General features: G+C 35.2%; 2 protein-coding genes across 2 annotated transcripts; both read right to left on the minus strand.

The window, feature by feature from the left end:
- Nucleotides 1-2,273: 2,273 nt before the first annotated feature.
- On the minus strand, nt 2,274-5,092 carry LOC121890005 (galactose-specific lectin nattectin-like). The gene is made up of 6 exons (XM_042402253.1): nt 5,032-5,092; nt 4,880-4,930; nt 4,412-4,521; nt 3,527-3,661; nt 3,242-3,341; nt 2,274-2,341 (listed from the first exon to the last, which is right to left on the minus strand). Exons 1-6 carry the CDS (start codon nt 5,090-5,092, stop codon nt 2,274-2,276), a joined length of 525 nt encoding a protein of 174 aa, XP_042258187.1.
- Nucleotides 5,093-8,458: 3,366 nt separating this feature from the next.
- On the minus strand, nt 8,459-13,232 carry LOC121889780 (ladderlectin-like). The gene is made up of 8 exons (XM_042402018.1): nt 13,213-13,232; nt 12,906-13,019; nt 11,346-11,440; nt 11,194-11,244; nt 10,726-10,835; nt 9,846-9,980; nt 9,551-9,659; nt 8,459-8,629 (listed from the first exon to the last, which is right to left on the minus strand). The coding sequence occupies exons 3-8, from the start codon at nt 11,404-11,406 to the stop codon at nt 8,562-8,564; spliced, it is 534 nt and encodes a 177-aa protein (XP_042257952.1). The 5' UTR covers nt 11,407-11,440; nt 12,906-13,019; nt 13,213-13,232; the 3' UTR covers nt 8,459-8,561.
- Between the last annotated feature and the right edge of the window lie 1,492 nt (nt 13,233-14,724).

The following is a 14,724-nucleotide window of genomic DNA, read 5'->3' on the forward strand; positions in this document are numbered from 1 at the left end:
TATTTCGTTAACACTTTATTTTACGGATCCCTTACTTTCCTACTAATTTCCAGGAAATTTCCTCAACGGTTTCCTAAAAGTTACTTATGTGTAACTGAAGTCAAAAGGATTTTCTACGATATAATCTAAAAATCTAGTTTTTGACAAACTGAAATGAAATGACTGAAAACTGAGTATTTTCTACCCTTTAAATAATTGTCAAGAGTCTAATTTAATAAGATTTTTTGCAAACTAACAACAATGAACCCAAATATAATGTGTGGCCACTACCAACTTTTTTCTATTTTTTCTTATAATTTGTGACAAACTGCACCACCTTTTCTGTAAAATGCCCTAAAAATTACCCATTACATACCAGGAAGTTACTCTGAAAATGTCCAGGAAATTAATATAAAATAAGCGATCTGAAAAATAAAGCATTACCCATTTAATTCATTTACTTATAAACTATACATATCAATTTATATCACATATGAATTAATACTTTCATATTACTACTACTAAAATATATTTACTTAGTATTGGTCCTTGGATATGGCCCTGATGGTGTGACTCAGTGCTGACTTTGTGTTTTGACAAGTGGCTTTCTTATTGGATGGTTTTGGATCTGCTCCACTTTTAGTAAGAATTTTCAGAGAAGTGAGTAGACATTAGATAAATATAAAGGAGCCTGGAAGCTGTTGGCCTCTAATTGGCTCCACAGAGGAGGCTGAAGAGTTAGTCCACCAAAATGACACACAGCTATAACTTCTCACAGTCCTCTAGCTGCATCTATGCATGGAGGTAGATTGGGATTCATTTCTTAAAGGTTTTAGATGGCGTTGGAGGTTAATGGAGTTAAGTTAAGAAACATGTTTTTCTTGCTGTAATCACTCCTCCTGTTCATACTGACCATTACAAGATTCCTTCATAATGCAATTACAATGGAAGTGATGGAGGACAAAATCCACAGTCCTCCTTCTGTACAAAAATATATTTAAAAGTTTATCTGAAGCTAAAATTAAACTTCAGCGTCCAAATGAGTCAAATCAAGTAGATATCTTTCAACATTACAGTGTTTTTGTTACTATACTTCCACCGCAGCTCAACAGGGAAACATATTGGCATATAACCTCATATTAGCTTCAATGTTCATTTGAGCTCCTGACTGTTGTTTTAAGACACACTTGAAAAATTGTGAACCTGTCCTTTAAAGAACTTAAACAGCACTGTCTTTGCACTTGTAACTCTTAATAAACCAAAAGGTGACATGCTGTCACTTTAGGGACCATTTTCTTTAATAGAAAGTAGTTCTAATGAAAATTGCTTGCAGTGAGGTCGGTGGAGTAACAGACTTTAGATGCAAGAATATTTTCTTTTTCTTTTCCTTAATCGGTGAATGCCACAAATTATCTTTAATCACTCACACGTGTCACTGAAGAACATTTTCAACTTAATTCCTTTTACTTCCATTGGTGTTGGGAGTCATAAATATCATATATTTGATATATTTCTTACAGATTTTTTTGTGCTATTGGTAGTTTGCTTATCATTATCTTTAAACTATACTTAATATATAGTATATTAAACTATGTTAAGTTTTAATGTGTATATTGCAGAATAACCACACATCATCTGCCAATTCAACTGGTTCTAAATAAACATCCTGGATTTAACTTCAACATCTCTGGTTGAGTTCTTACTGGACACAGTAACAGCAGGCCAGTTCCTAGTTAATCAGTTCAAGTACTATTTTTCAGTACCAAATTTTTTTTTTTTAATGTATTTTAGGTTTAATTAACTTGAAATTATAAAACATACATATTTAAGTAAAGTTAAGGACAAAATTAGTTAATTCCACTAAATCTCTGAATGATATTTTACAGTGTAGATGTTGATCTGACTGTGATACCCATCATAATTGTTCCATTTAAAATAGAATTACAAACCAGCTTGTTTCATGCTTGCGTCTTTAATTTGCACAATATGAGACAGAACAGTTCAATCTCCAGAGTAAGAAAAAGCACTCTTTTCATAACACATTCAGTTTGGCACAAGACCTAAAAGACAATCCAGCTCCCGTTTGTGTCACTTGTTGCTTCCTTCCTTAAGTAGCTTTACAGTGATAGCAAGATAGAAAGAAAGATGAAAAATGATTTATAAAGCTGTTAGGTTATATATGAGACTGATGATAAAATGACAGATTAACTTGTGACAATAAACACAAACACATATCCACTAATATTTGTGCTTTTCACAGGTATTTCATGCCTCTCTTATCTGCTCAGGAATCATCAGATTTTCTTGGCACAGACAGATGACCGGTGAGCATCACACTGAAAATCATCCCAGCAATTGTTACCTGCAATTAGTAAAAACACAGGACGTCAGCATGATTGTCAATCATATCATGTAATATTTTGATGCAGATGTAGATTAGACTATCATTTCTTAAAGGGGAACTCAGCTGATTTTCCACATCAAAGTCTGTTTCCAGGTTGATGAAAAAAGTCATATAAGCCTTTTGTGGCTCCAGAGGGAGCTGTGTGACATCTGATAAATTGTCTGTTGGGGCTGAATACTACAAGTGTGGGGGTGTGGAGTTAGAAAGAAGTGAGGTTACCAGACCCATGTAGCTGCTCCTCATCTCTGCTGGAGGCTAGCAGCTCCAGGCTACATTAGATTAACTACTAGGATAACACACCTGAAAGGTATAATATGTAACTTTTCCGCATTAAAATGTCTAAAAATGACTAGACCTATGTTATATATTTTGTTAAGTTGTGTACGTATGTAATCCCAAATGTTTCCAACAATATTCAAACCCAGACAAATCCGTAATTTTAATCAATGTAATGGTCTGTTTCATTTGGTCACTTGTTAATGATGTAATTTCCCCTTTGTGCATGTGTCAGCATTGTGGTTGTCCACAAGAAACTTAAAGTCATAAATTGACTTTTCACTCAGTTTTAAGCCACATTTTAATGATACACTTTTTAGATCTTGGTTGTTTTTAACTATAGCTTTTAACCGGATGAAGGATTTTAATCATTGGACGTCTGGATCTTAAGTTATCAGAGAAACAAGCTGAGCCTATAGAGCCTATGGACACACAGGTTTTCCAGCAACATCATCAATGAAATGTTCATGCAGGCAAATTTTTAGTTTTTCATGAAGTTACCTTGTTTTTGTCATGCATCCTTTAATATCTACAGCACTTGTACATAATCTCTCATGCAAAGTAATGTATTTCATGGTTTACCTCCGTAGTTCATCTGTAAACAGTGCTGCGTATTAGGTTCTCCTCTGCACCAGTATGAGAAGGCGAAAGGTGTGCCATCACTCCAGAACCAAACACCCTCCTAGAAGATCGAATAGAAGACAATTGACGCATATAAATAAAGATAACCTAATGTAAACACCACTCTAAATACCAAAAGGTTTGATATTCTTATTACAAGGTCTATTTACTTGATATCAAGTAACTTGAAGTCAAGAATGAACTTTCAAGCTCATAAGACATCTTTTGTTATTATACGTGACATACCTCTTGGCTGTCAGAGCCTCCAATCCATGTCTCAGGAGACCTATGAGTTCTATCTGATATTATCCTCTTAATCTGGTTGTACTCCCGAGTTCCATGAATCGATGCAAGGTTTGCACCCTTGGACAGGCAGTTTTTCTACAGTGGAGATAAACAGACAACAGAGTAGAGATGTGAATAGGAAGGTGCTGCTAATCTTTCTTTAAAGAATATCCTCAATATCACTGAACACAGAAACACAGGACTCTACTGGTGTTATAACAATATGATAGGTCTATGTTGTGACCACCAGCTTCAATTATTTCAACTCTGTTACTGAGAAATCATGTTTTGTCTCTCATTTTGGTGGACAGCTAAAGATATGACAATACCCATGAGCCTCAGCTGCTGTTGCTATGGAGAAGAAGCCAGTCAGAAGTGAGAATCACTGCGTTAATAAATTTAAAACCCTTTGTTGTCGAAGTTGCAAACAAAAAGTGATGCCATAGTTGCAGAATTCACTCAAAAGTGATCCAGAAATAAAAACTGAGCTGATTTACACTGCAGATTGTAGTTTTGTACCTTGGATTTTCTTTCTTTCTTTTTTTTTTTTTTTTTAAATCAAAGTACCAGATATTATCTAATGCAGCTGTTCATCTTGTCTACTGATGATTCAACTGGAAGAGTCTAATCTGTAGAAATGTTCCAACTGTTAGTCACCTAACATTGTCTATGGGGAGAATGAAGTGGGTGCGCCCAAAATACTTTGCAACTTGATAAAGCTGCCCAGAAAAAATAATAACATGAGTAATAAGAGAACACTAAAGTTAGATGAGGAAGTTACCAAGTGTGCAAGTCAAAGAAAATGAAGTGAAGTGTTCTTCAGTGAATACAAATCGTCTCGATTACCTCAGCTTGAGCCCAGGTCAAGGTTCGAGGAACGTAGAGGAAACAGCGGCCGTTGTACTCAGTCCAGTGGGAGGGACAAGATGTTGACCTCTTGTCAACACGATGCTCCTCTGAACACAAATGGTGGAGAAAAGTGGGTCACATTGACTTTCCAGACAGTGTGATGCACTTAAACCCTTACATTCTGACAGTAGCTATCCTACAACATGTTTGAATAGTGATTTTAGAATTTTTGAATAAACATGGATCAAATTTAACCCAGAAAATCATCTATGTACAGAAATATGTATCAGCTGCATAAAAAATATTTCCAATTTTGTATATTCAGGGTCATGTTAAGAAAAACATTTCTGGCTAAAAGAAAGATGTTTGTGGTGTTTTTAATGCTCTCAAATGTAAACATGGGTCAAATTTGATCTGTAAGTGTTCATTCAGCTAATATTAATCTGAATAAATAAATGTATTCACCTTCTTGAATTATTGCCTCTGTCTCGTTGTCTTTCTCTGCTTCTTGAAGAGCTGGACAGTTAAACATGTCAGTTAGAGGTTATTATTAATATTATTATTATTATTTATTGAGGTCTAAAGACAAAAACACACAAATTCAGTCAGATACTCACCAGCAGCTCCAGCCAGAGCCATCATGGAACAAACGAGTACAGACACGGTCAGCAACTTCATGGAGGAGATGATGCAGACCTTATATGATGCTTTCCTTCAGTAAGTATAGAGACAGACATGTTAGTGATATTTAAAGCAGATAAACTGTAGTGAATGATGAGAGAGAACCAAATAGAAGAAAAGAGCGTGAAGAGAGAGAAGCAAAGCAAACCTGCTTTTGGATAATTTTCCTCCGTCTGAGTGTAGATGCTGAACAAGAGAAGGACCAGCTCTTATATACAGAGTATCATCTATCCAACCATCACATAGTTTGTTTAAAGTAAATATTAGTCTTTTCATCCCGTGCGAACTGGTCTGAAATGATCATGCCTCCCTGTTTCTCAGTACCATGTGCGTTAAGATGACAGAGTGAACCGCAGGTTCACTGTTTGTATTCTGGACAGGATGTAACTAACTGGGTTGCCCAAATACAAATGGAGAGCGAACAAAGTTTAGGTGGGCAATTAATGACTATTTTCAATAAATCTGCTGATTTTTATTTTAATTGTTTGGTGATATCATCAGATGCCTTGTTTGTCCTAACAACAGTCCAAAACCCAAAATATTCAATTTTCTTATTAGACAAGGAAAAGCAAAAAATTATTAAATTTGAGAAGCTAGAAACATAAAATAATGGCCATTTACTTGAAAATGTACTTACATTATTAATGAATTATCAAAATTGATTGATTGTAATACTTTTTTAATGCAACTAACATCAAATCTTTACACTTTGGGAGATGATTACAATAATGATAAAGAATCATTTGAATCCATTCTTTGGTTTACTTTTGTACAATATGATGATTTATAAACTGAAAAAAAAAAAAAAAATCAAAACATCCAAAACCATACTCAGCATTATAGCTGCCCATTGGCAGGGCATACATTTTTGTAACGATGTAAAGTCAACTTTAAGAAAATGAGTCGATTGAACAAAATGGAATTATATTACCAATACCCAAAATGATCCAAAAATTTAATTGCACTCAAAACAACTGAGTTCCTTCAACAATTCAATTTTGAGTTTACTGTTTTGCATTATAGTGGATTGGATGCACTTGGGATTCATAATTAGTTTCGACCCTGAAGTTTTGCAGTTTGTACCTTTGATTGTTTTTTCCATCAAAGTAGCAGATATTATCTAATGCAGTTGTTCATCTTTTCTACTAATGATTCAACTGGAAGAGTTCCATGTCAATCCAATCTGTAGAAATGTTCCAACTGTTAGTGACCTAATGTTGTCTATGGGAAAAATGGACCAGATGCGCCCAAAATAGCTCTTCACACTTTGCAACTTGATAAAGCTGCCCAGGAAAAATAACAATGTGAGTATTGAGATGACACTAAAGTTAGATGAGGAAGTTACCAAGTGTGCAAGTCAAAACAAACAGAATAAACAAAGAGTTCAGTTTTTCTACTAAAATGTATTTACTTAGTATTGGTTCTTGGACCAGCCAGAACCATCATGGAACAAATGAGTACAGACACGGTCAGCAACTTCATGGTGGAGATGATGCAGACCTTATATGACGCTTTCCTTCAATAAGTATAGAGACAGACATGTTACATCCTGATGGTGTGACTCAGTGCTGACTTTCTGTTTTGACAAGTAGCTTTCTTATTGGATGGTTTTGGATCTGCCCCACTTTTAGTAAGAATTTCCAGAGAAGTGAGTCGGCATTAGATAAATATAAAGGAGCCTGGAGGCTGTTGGCCTCTAATTGGCTCCACAGAGGAGGTTGAAGGGTTAGTCCACCAAAATGACACACAGCTATAACTTCTCACAGTCCTCTAGCTGCATCTATGCATGGAGGTAGTTTGGGATTCATTTCTTGAAGGTTTTAGATGGCATCGGAAGTTAATGGAGTTAAGTTTGTGCAACTCAAAAATGAGTGCCCAAATGAACATTGAAACATGTTTTTCTTGCTGTAATCACTCCTCCTGTTCATACTGACCATTACAAGATTCCTTCATAATGCATTTACAATGTAGTGATGGGAGCAAAACCCACAAGCATTAATTTGAGCTAAAATGTTTTTAAATGTTTATCTGAAGCTAATATGAGGTTATATGCCAATATGTTTTCCTGTTGAGCTGTGGTGGAAGTATAGTAACAAAAAGAAGGACTTTGGCACTAAAAACACTGTAGTGTTGAAAGATATCTACTTGATTTGACTCATTTAGCTTCATATTAGCTTCAGATCAACTTTTAAATATATTTTTGTACAGAAGGAGGACTGTGGATTTTGTCCTCCATCACTTCCATTGTAAGTGCATTATGAAAGGATCTTCTAATGGTCAGTATGAACAGGAGGAATGATTACAGCAAGAAAAACATGTTTCAATGTTCATTTGAGCTCCTGACTGTTGTTTTAAGACACACTTAAAAAATTGTGAACCTGTCCTTTAAAGAACTTAAACAGCACTGTCTTTGCACTTGTAACTCTTGATAAACCAAAAGGTGACATGCTGTCACTTTAGGGACCATTTTCTTTAATAGAAAGTAGTTCTAATGAAAATTGCTTGCAGTGAGGTCGGTGGAGTAACAGACTTTGCATGCAAGAATATTTTCTTTTTCTTTTCCTTAATTGGTGAATGCCACAAATTATCTTTAATCACTCACACGTGTCACTGAAGAACATTTTCAACTTAATTCCTTTTACCTCCATTGGTGTTGGGAGTCATAAATATCATATATTTGATATATTTCTTACAGATTTTTTTGAGCTATTGGTAGTTTGCTTATCATTATTTTTAAACTACACTTAACATAGTTTAATATACTATATATTAAGTTTTAATATGTATATTGCAGAATAACCACACATCATCTGCCAGTTCAACTGGTTCTAAATAAACATCCTGGATTTAACTTCAACATCTCTGGTTGAGTTCTTACTGGACACAGTAGCAGCAGGCCAGTTCCTAGTTAATCAGTTCAAGTACTATTTTTCAGTACCAATTTTTTTTTTTAAATGTATTTTAGGTTTAATTAACTTGAAATTATAAAACATACATATTTAAGTAAAGTTAAGGACAAAATTAGTTAATTCCACTAAATCTCTGAATGATATTTTACAGTGTAGATGTTGATCTGACTGTGATACCCATCATAATTGTTCCATTTAAAATAGAATTACAAACCAGCTTGTTTCATGCTTGCGTCTTTAATTTGCACAATATGAGACAGAACAGTTCAATCTCCAGAGTAAGAAAAAGCATTCTTTTCATAACACATTCAGTTTGGCACAAGACCTAAAAGACAATCCAGCTCCCGTTTGTGTCACTTGTTGCTTCCTTCCTTAAGTAGCTTTACAGTGATAGCAAGATAGAAATAAATGAAAAATGATTTATAAAGCTATCAGGTTATATATGAGACTGATGATAAAATGACAGATTAACTTGTGACAATAAACACAAACACATATCCACTAATATTTGTGCTTTTCACAGGTATTTCATGCCTCTCTTATCTGCTCAGGAATCATCAGATTTTCTTGGCACAGACAGATGGCCGGTGAGCATCACACTGAAAATCATCCCAGCAATTGTTACCTGCAATTATTAAAAACACAGGACGTCAGCATGATTGTCAATCATATCATGTAATATTTTGATGCAGATGTAGATTAGATTATCATTTCTTAAAGGGGAACTCAGCTGATTTTCCACATCAAAGTCTGTTTCCAGGTTGATGAAAAAAGTCATATAAGCCTTTTGTGGCTCCAGAGGGAGCTGTGTGACATCTGATAAATTGTCTGTTGGGGCTGAATACTACAAGTGTGGGGGTGTGGAGTTAGAAAGAAGTGAGGTTACCAGACCCATGTAGCTGCTCCTCATCTCTGCTGGAGGCTAGCAGCTCCAGGCTACATTAGATTAACTACTAGGATAACACACCTGAAAGGTATAATATGTAACTTTTCCGCATTAAAATGTCTAAAAATGACTAGACCTATGTTATATATTTTGTTAAGTTGTGTACGTATGTAATCCCAAATGTTTCCAACAATATTCAAACCCAGACAAATCCGTAATTTTAATCAATGTAATGGTCTGTTTCATTTGGTCACCTGTTAATGATGTAATTTCCCTTTTGTGCATGTGTCAGCATTGTGGTTGTCCACAAGAAACCATCATAAATGGACTTTTTACTCAGTTTTAAGCCACATTTTAATGATACACTTTTTAGATCTTGGTTGTTTTTAACTATAGCTTTTAACCGGATGAAGGATTTTAATCATTGGACATCTGGATCTTAAGTTATCAGAGAAACAAGCTGAGCCTATAGAGCCTATGGACACACAGGTTTTCCAGCAACATCATCAATGAAATGTCCATGCAGGCACATTTTTAGTTTTTCATGAAGTCACCTTGTTTTTGTTATGCGTCCTTTCTTATCTACACCACTTACATAATTACATAATTCTACATAATTACATAATTCTCTCATGCAAAGTAATGTATTCTATGGTTTACCTCTGAAGTTCATCTGAATACAGTCCTGGTTCCCGTGGTCATTAGGCTCTCCTCTGCACCAGTATGAGAAGGCGAAAGGTGTGCCATCACTCCAGAACCAAACACGCTCCTAGAAGATCGAATAGAAGACAATTGATGCATACAAATAAAGATAATCTAAATGTTAACACCACTCTAAATACCAAAAGGTTTGATATTCTTATTACAAGGTCTATTTACTTGATATCAAGTAACTTGAAGTCAAGAATGAACTTTCAAGCTCATAAGACATCTTTTGTTATTATACGTGACATACCCCTTGGCTGTCAGAGCCTCCAATCCATGTCTCAGGAGAGCCATGAGTTCTATCTGATATTATCCTCTTAATCTCGTTGTACTCCCGAGTTCCATGAATCGATGCAAGGTTTGCACCCTTGGACAGGCAGTTTTTCTACAGTGGAGATAAACAGAGAACAGAGTAGAGATGTGAATAGGAAGGTGCTGCTAATCTTTCTTTAAACAATATCCTCAATATCACTGAACACAGAAACACAGGACTCTACTGGTGTTATAACAATATGATAGGTCTATCTTGTGACCACCAGCTTCAATTATTTCAACTCTGTTACTGAGAAATCATGTTTTGTCTCTCATTTTGGTGGACAGCTAAAGATATGACAATACCCATGAGCCTCAGCTGCTGTTGCTATGGAGAAGAAGCCAGTCAGAAGTGAGAATCACTGCGTTAATAAATTTAAAACCCTTTGTTGTCGAAGTTGCAAACAAAAAGTGATGCCATAGTTGCAGAATTCACTCAAAAGTGATCCAAAAATAAAAACTGAGCTGATTTACATTGCAGATTGTAGTTTTGTACCTTGGATTTTCTTTCTTTCTTTTTTTTTTTTTTAAATCAAAGTACCAGATATTATCTAATGCAGCTGTTCATCTTGTCTACTGATGATTCAACTGGAAGAGTCTAATCTGTAGAAATGTTCCAACTGTTAGTCACCTAACATTGTCTATGGGGAGAATGAAGTGGGTGCGCCCAAAATACTTTGCAACTTGATAAAGCTGCCCAGAAAAAATAATAACATGAGTAATAAGAGAACACTAAAGTTAGATGAGGAAGTTACCAAGTGTGCAAGTCAAAGAAAATGTTGAAGTGTTCTTCAGTGAATACAAATCATCTCGATTACCTCAGCTTGAGCCCAGGTCAAGGTTCGAGGAACGAAGAGGAAACAGCGGCCGTTGTACTCAGTCCAGTGGGAGGGACAAGATGTTGACCTCTTGTCAACACGATGCTCCTCTGAACACAAATGGTGGAGAAAAGTGGGTCACATTGACTTTCCAGACAGTGTGATGCACTTAAACCCTTACATTCTGACAGTAGCTATCCTACAACATGTTTGAATAGTGATTTTAGAATTTTTGAATAAACATGGATCAAATTTAACCCAGAAAATCATCTATGTACAGAAATATGTATCAGCTGCATAAAAAATATTTCCAATTTTGTATATTCAGGGTCATGTTAAGAAAAACATTTCTGGCTAAAAGAAAGATGTTTGTGGTGTTTTTAATGCTCTCAAATGTAAACATGGGTCAAATTTGATCTGTAAGTGTTCATTCAGCTAATATTAATCTGAATAAATAAATGTATTCACCTTCTTGAATTATTGCCTCTGTCTCGTTGTCTTTCTCTGCTTCTTGAAGAGCTGGACAGTTAAAGACATCAGTTAGAGGTTCTTATTAATATTATTATTATTATTTATTGAGGTCTAAAGACAAAAACACACAAATTCAGTCAGATACTCACCAGCAGCTCCAGCCAGAGCCATCATGGAACAAACGAGTACAGACACAGTCAGCAACTTCATGGTGGAGATGATGCAGACCTTATATGATGCTTTCCTTCAGTAAGTATAGAGACAGACATGTTAGTGATATTTAAAGCATATAAACTGTAGTGAATGATGAGAGAGAACCAAATAGAAGAAAAGAGCGTGAAGAGAGAGAAGCAAAGCAAACCTGCTTTTGGATAATTTTCCTCCGTCTGAGTGTAGATGCTGAACAAGAGAAGGACCAGCTCTTATATACAGAATATCATCTATCCAACCATCACATAGTTTGTTTAAAGTAAATATTAGTCTTTTCATCCCGTGCGAACCGGTCCGAAATGATCATGCCTCCCTGTTTCTCATTATCATGTGCGTTAAGATGACAGAGTGAACCGCAGGTTCACTGTTTGTATTCTGGACAGGATGTAACTAACTGGGTTGCCCAAATACAAGTGGAGAGCGAACAAAGTTTAGGTGGGCAATTAATGACTATTTTCAATAAATCTGCTGATTTTTATTTTAATTGTTTGGTGATATCATCAGATGCCTTGTTTGTCCTAACAACAGTCCAAAACCCAAAATATTCAATTTTCTTATTAGACAAGGAAAAGCAAAAAATTATTAAATTTGAGAAGCTAGAAACATAAAATAATGGCCATTTACTTGAAAATGTACTTACATTATTAATGAATTATCAAAATTGATTGATTGTAATACTTTTTTAATGCAACTAACATCAAATCTTTGGGAGATGATTACAATAATGATAAAGAATCATTTGAATCCATTCTTTGGTTTACTTTGGTACAATATGATGATTTATAAACTGAAAAAAAAAAAAAAAAATCAAAACATCCAAAACCATACTCAGCATTATAGCTGCCCATTGGCAGGGCATACATTTTTGTAATGATGTAAAGTCAACTTTAAGAAAATGAGTCGATTGAACAAAATGGAATTATATTACCAATACCCAAAATGATCAAAAAATTTAATTGCACTCAAAACAACTGAGTTCCTTCAACAATTCATTGAGTTATGTTAAATTCACAAAAATGAGTGACTCCAACTTTTTTCCAAGATTAAGTTATTTTAAGCTACTTCTTTAATTAAGATTTACTGTTAGGCATTATAGTGGATTGGATGCACTTGGGATTCATAATTAGTTTCGACCCTGAAGTTTTGCAGTTTGTACCTTTGATTGTTTTTTCCATCAAAGTAGCAGATATTATCTAATGCAGTTGTTCATCTTTTCTACTAATGATTCAACTGGAAGAGTTCCATGTCAATCCAATCTGTAGAAATGTTCCAACTCTTAGTGACCTAATGTTGTCTATGGGGAAAATGGACCAGATGCGCCCAAAATAGCTCTTCACACTTTGCAACTTGATAAAGCTGCCCAGGAAAAATAACAATGTGATTAATGAGACGACACTAAAGTTAAATGAGGAAGTTACCAAGTGTGCAAGTCAAAACAAACAGAATAAACAAAGAAAATGTTGAAGTGTACTTCAGTGAATGCAGATCATCCCAATTACCTAACTTGAGCCCAGCTTAAAGCTCAAGGAATGTAGAAGAAACAGCAGCCGTGGTACTTAGTCCAGCCATAGGGACAAGATGTTGACCTCTTGTCAACATGATGCTCCTCTGAACTGAAATGGTGGAGAAAAGTGGGTAACTTCCAGACAGAGTGTGATGCACTTTAACCCTTACATTCTGACAGTAGCTACCCTACAACATTTTTGAATGGTGATTTCTGAATAAACACAGATTAAATTTAACCCAGAACATCCCCTTTGTACAAAATGTGTATCAGTATTAATCTGAATAAATAAATGTATTCACCTTCTTGAATTTTTGCCACTGCCTCGTGCTCTTTCTCTGCTTCTTGAAGAGCTGGACAGTTAAACATGTCAGTTAGAGGTTATTATTATTATTTTTATTATTATTTATTGATGTCAGTCAAAAACACACAAATTCAGTCAGATACTCACCAGCAGCTCCAGCCAGAACCATCATGGAACAAACGAGTACAGATACGATCAGCAACTTCATGGTGGAGATGATGCAGACCTTATATGACGCTTTCCTTCAATAAGTATAGAGACAGACATGTTACACCCTGATGATGTAACTCAGTGCTGACTTTCTGTTTTGACAAGTGGCTTTCTTGTTGGATGGTTTTGGATCTGCCCCACTTTTAATAAGAATCTCTAGAGAAGTGAGTCGGCATTAGATAAATATAAAGGAGCCTGGAGGCTGTTGGCCTCTAATTGGCTCCACAGAGGAGGTTGAAGGGTTAGTCCACCAAAATGACACACAGCTATAACTTCTCACAGTCCTCTAGCTGCATCTATGCATGGAGGTAGTTTTGGATTCATTTCTTGAAGATTTTAGATGGCATCGGAAGTTAATGGAGTTAAGTTTGTGCAACTCAAAAATGAGTGCCCAAATGAACATTGAAACATGTTTTTCTTGCTGTAATCACTCCTCCTGTTCATACTGACCATTACAAGATTCCTTCATAATGCACTTACAATGTAGTGATGGGAGCAAAACCCACAACCATTAATTTGAGCCAAAATGTATTTAAATGTTTATCTGAAGCTAATATGAGGTTATATGCCAATATGTTTCCCTGTTGAGCTGTGGTGGAAGTATAGTAACAAAAACACTGTAATGTTGAAAGATATCTACTGGATTTGACTCATTTGGACACTGAAGCTTCATATTAGCTTCAGATCAACTTTTAAATATATTTTTGTACACAAGGAGGACTGTGGATTTTGTCCTCCATCACTTCCATTGTAAGTGCATTATGAAGGGATCTTCTAATGGTCAGTATGAACAGGAGGAATGATTACAGCAAGAAAAACATGTTTCAATGTTCATTTGAGCTCCTGACTGTTGTTTTAAGACACACTTAAAAAATTGTGAACCTGTCCTTTAAAGAACTTAAACAGCATTGTCTTTGCACTTGTAACTCTTGATAAACCAAAAGGTGACATGCTGTCACTTTAGGGACCATTTTCTTTAATAGAAAGTAGTTCTAATGAAAATTGCTCGCAGTGAGGTCGGTGGAGTAACAGACTTTAGATGCAAGAATATTTTCTTTTTCTTTTCCTTAATCGGTGAATGCCACAAATTATCTTTAATCACTCACACATGTCACTGAAGAACATCTCTGTAAATTTTCAACTCAATTCCTTTTAGGCATGGGGAGTCAGGAATATTATGTATTATGTATATTTCTTACAGATTTTTGAGCTATTGGTAGTTTGCTTATCATTATTTTTAACTATATTTAACATAGTTTGATATACTATACCTCTCATGTGCTTTAAATTTTAATATGTA

This window comes from Thunnus maccoyii, chromosome 22 (assembly GCF_910596095.1).
Source record: "Thunnus maccoyii chromosome 22, fThuMac1.1, whole genome shotgun sequence".
Taxonomy (NCBI): domain Eukaryota; kingdom Metazoa; phylum Chordata; class Actinopteri; order Scombriformes; family Scombridae; genus Thunnus; species Thunnus maccoyii.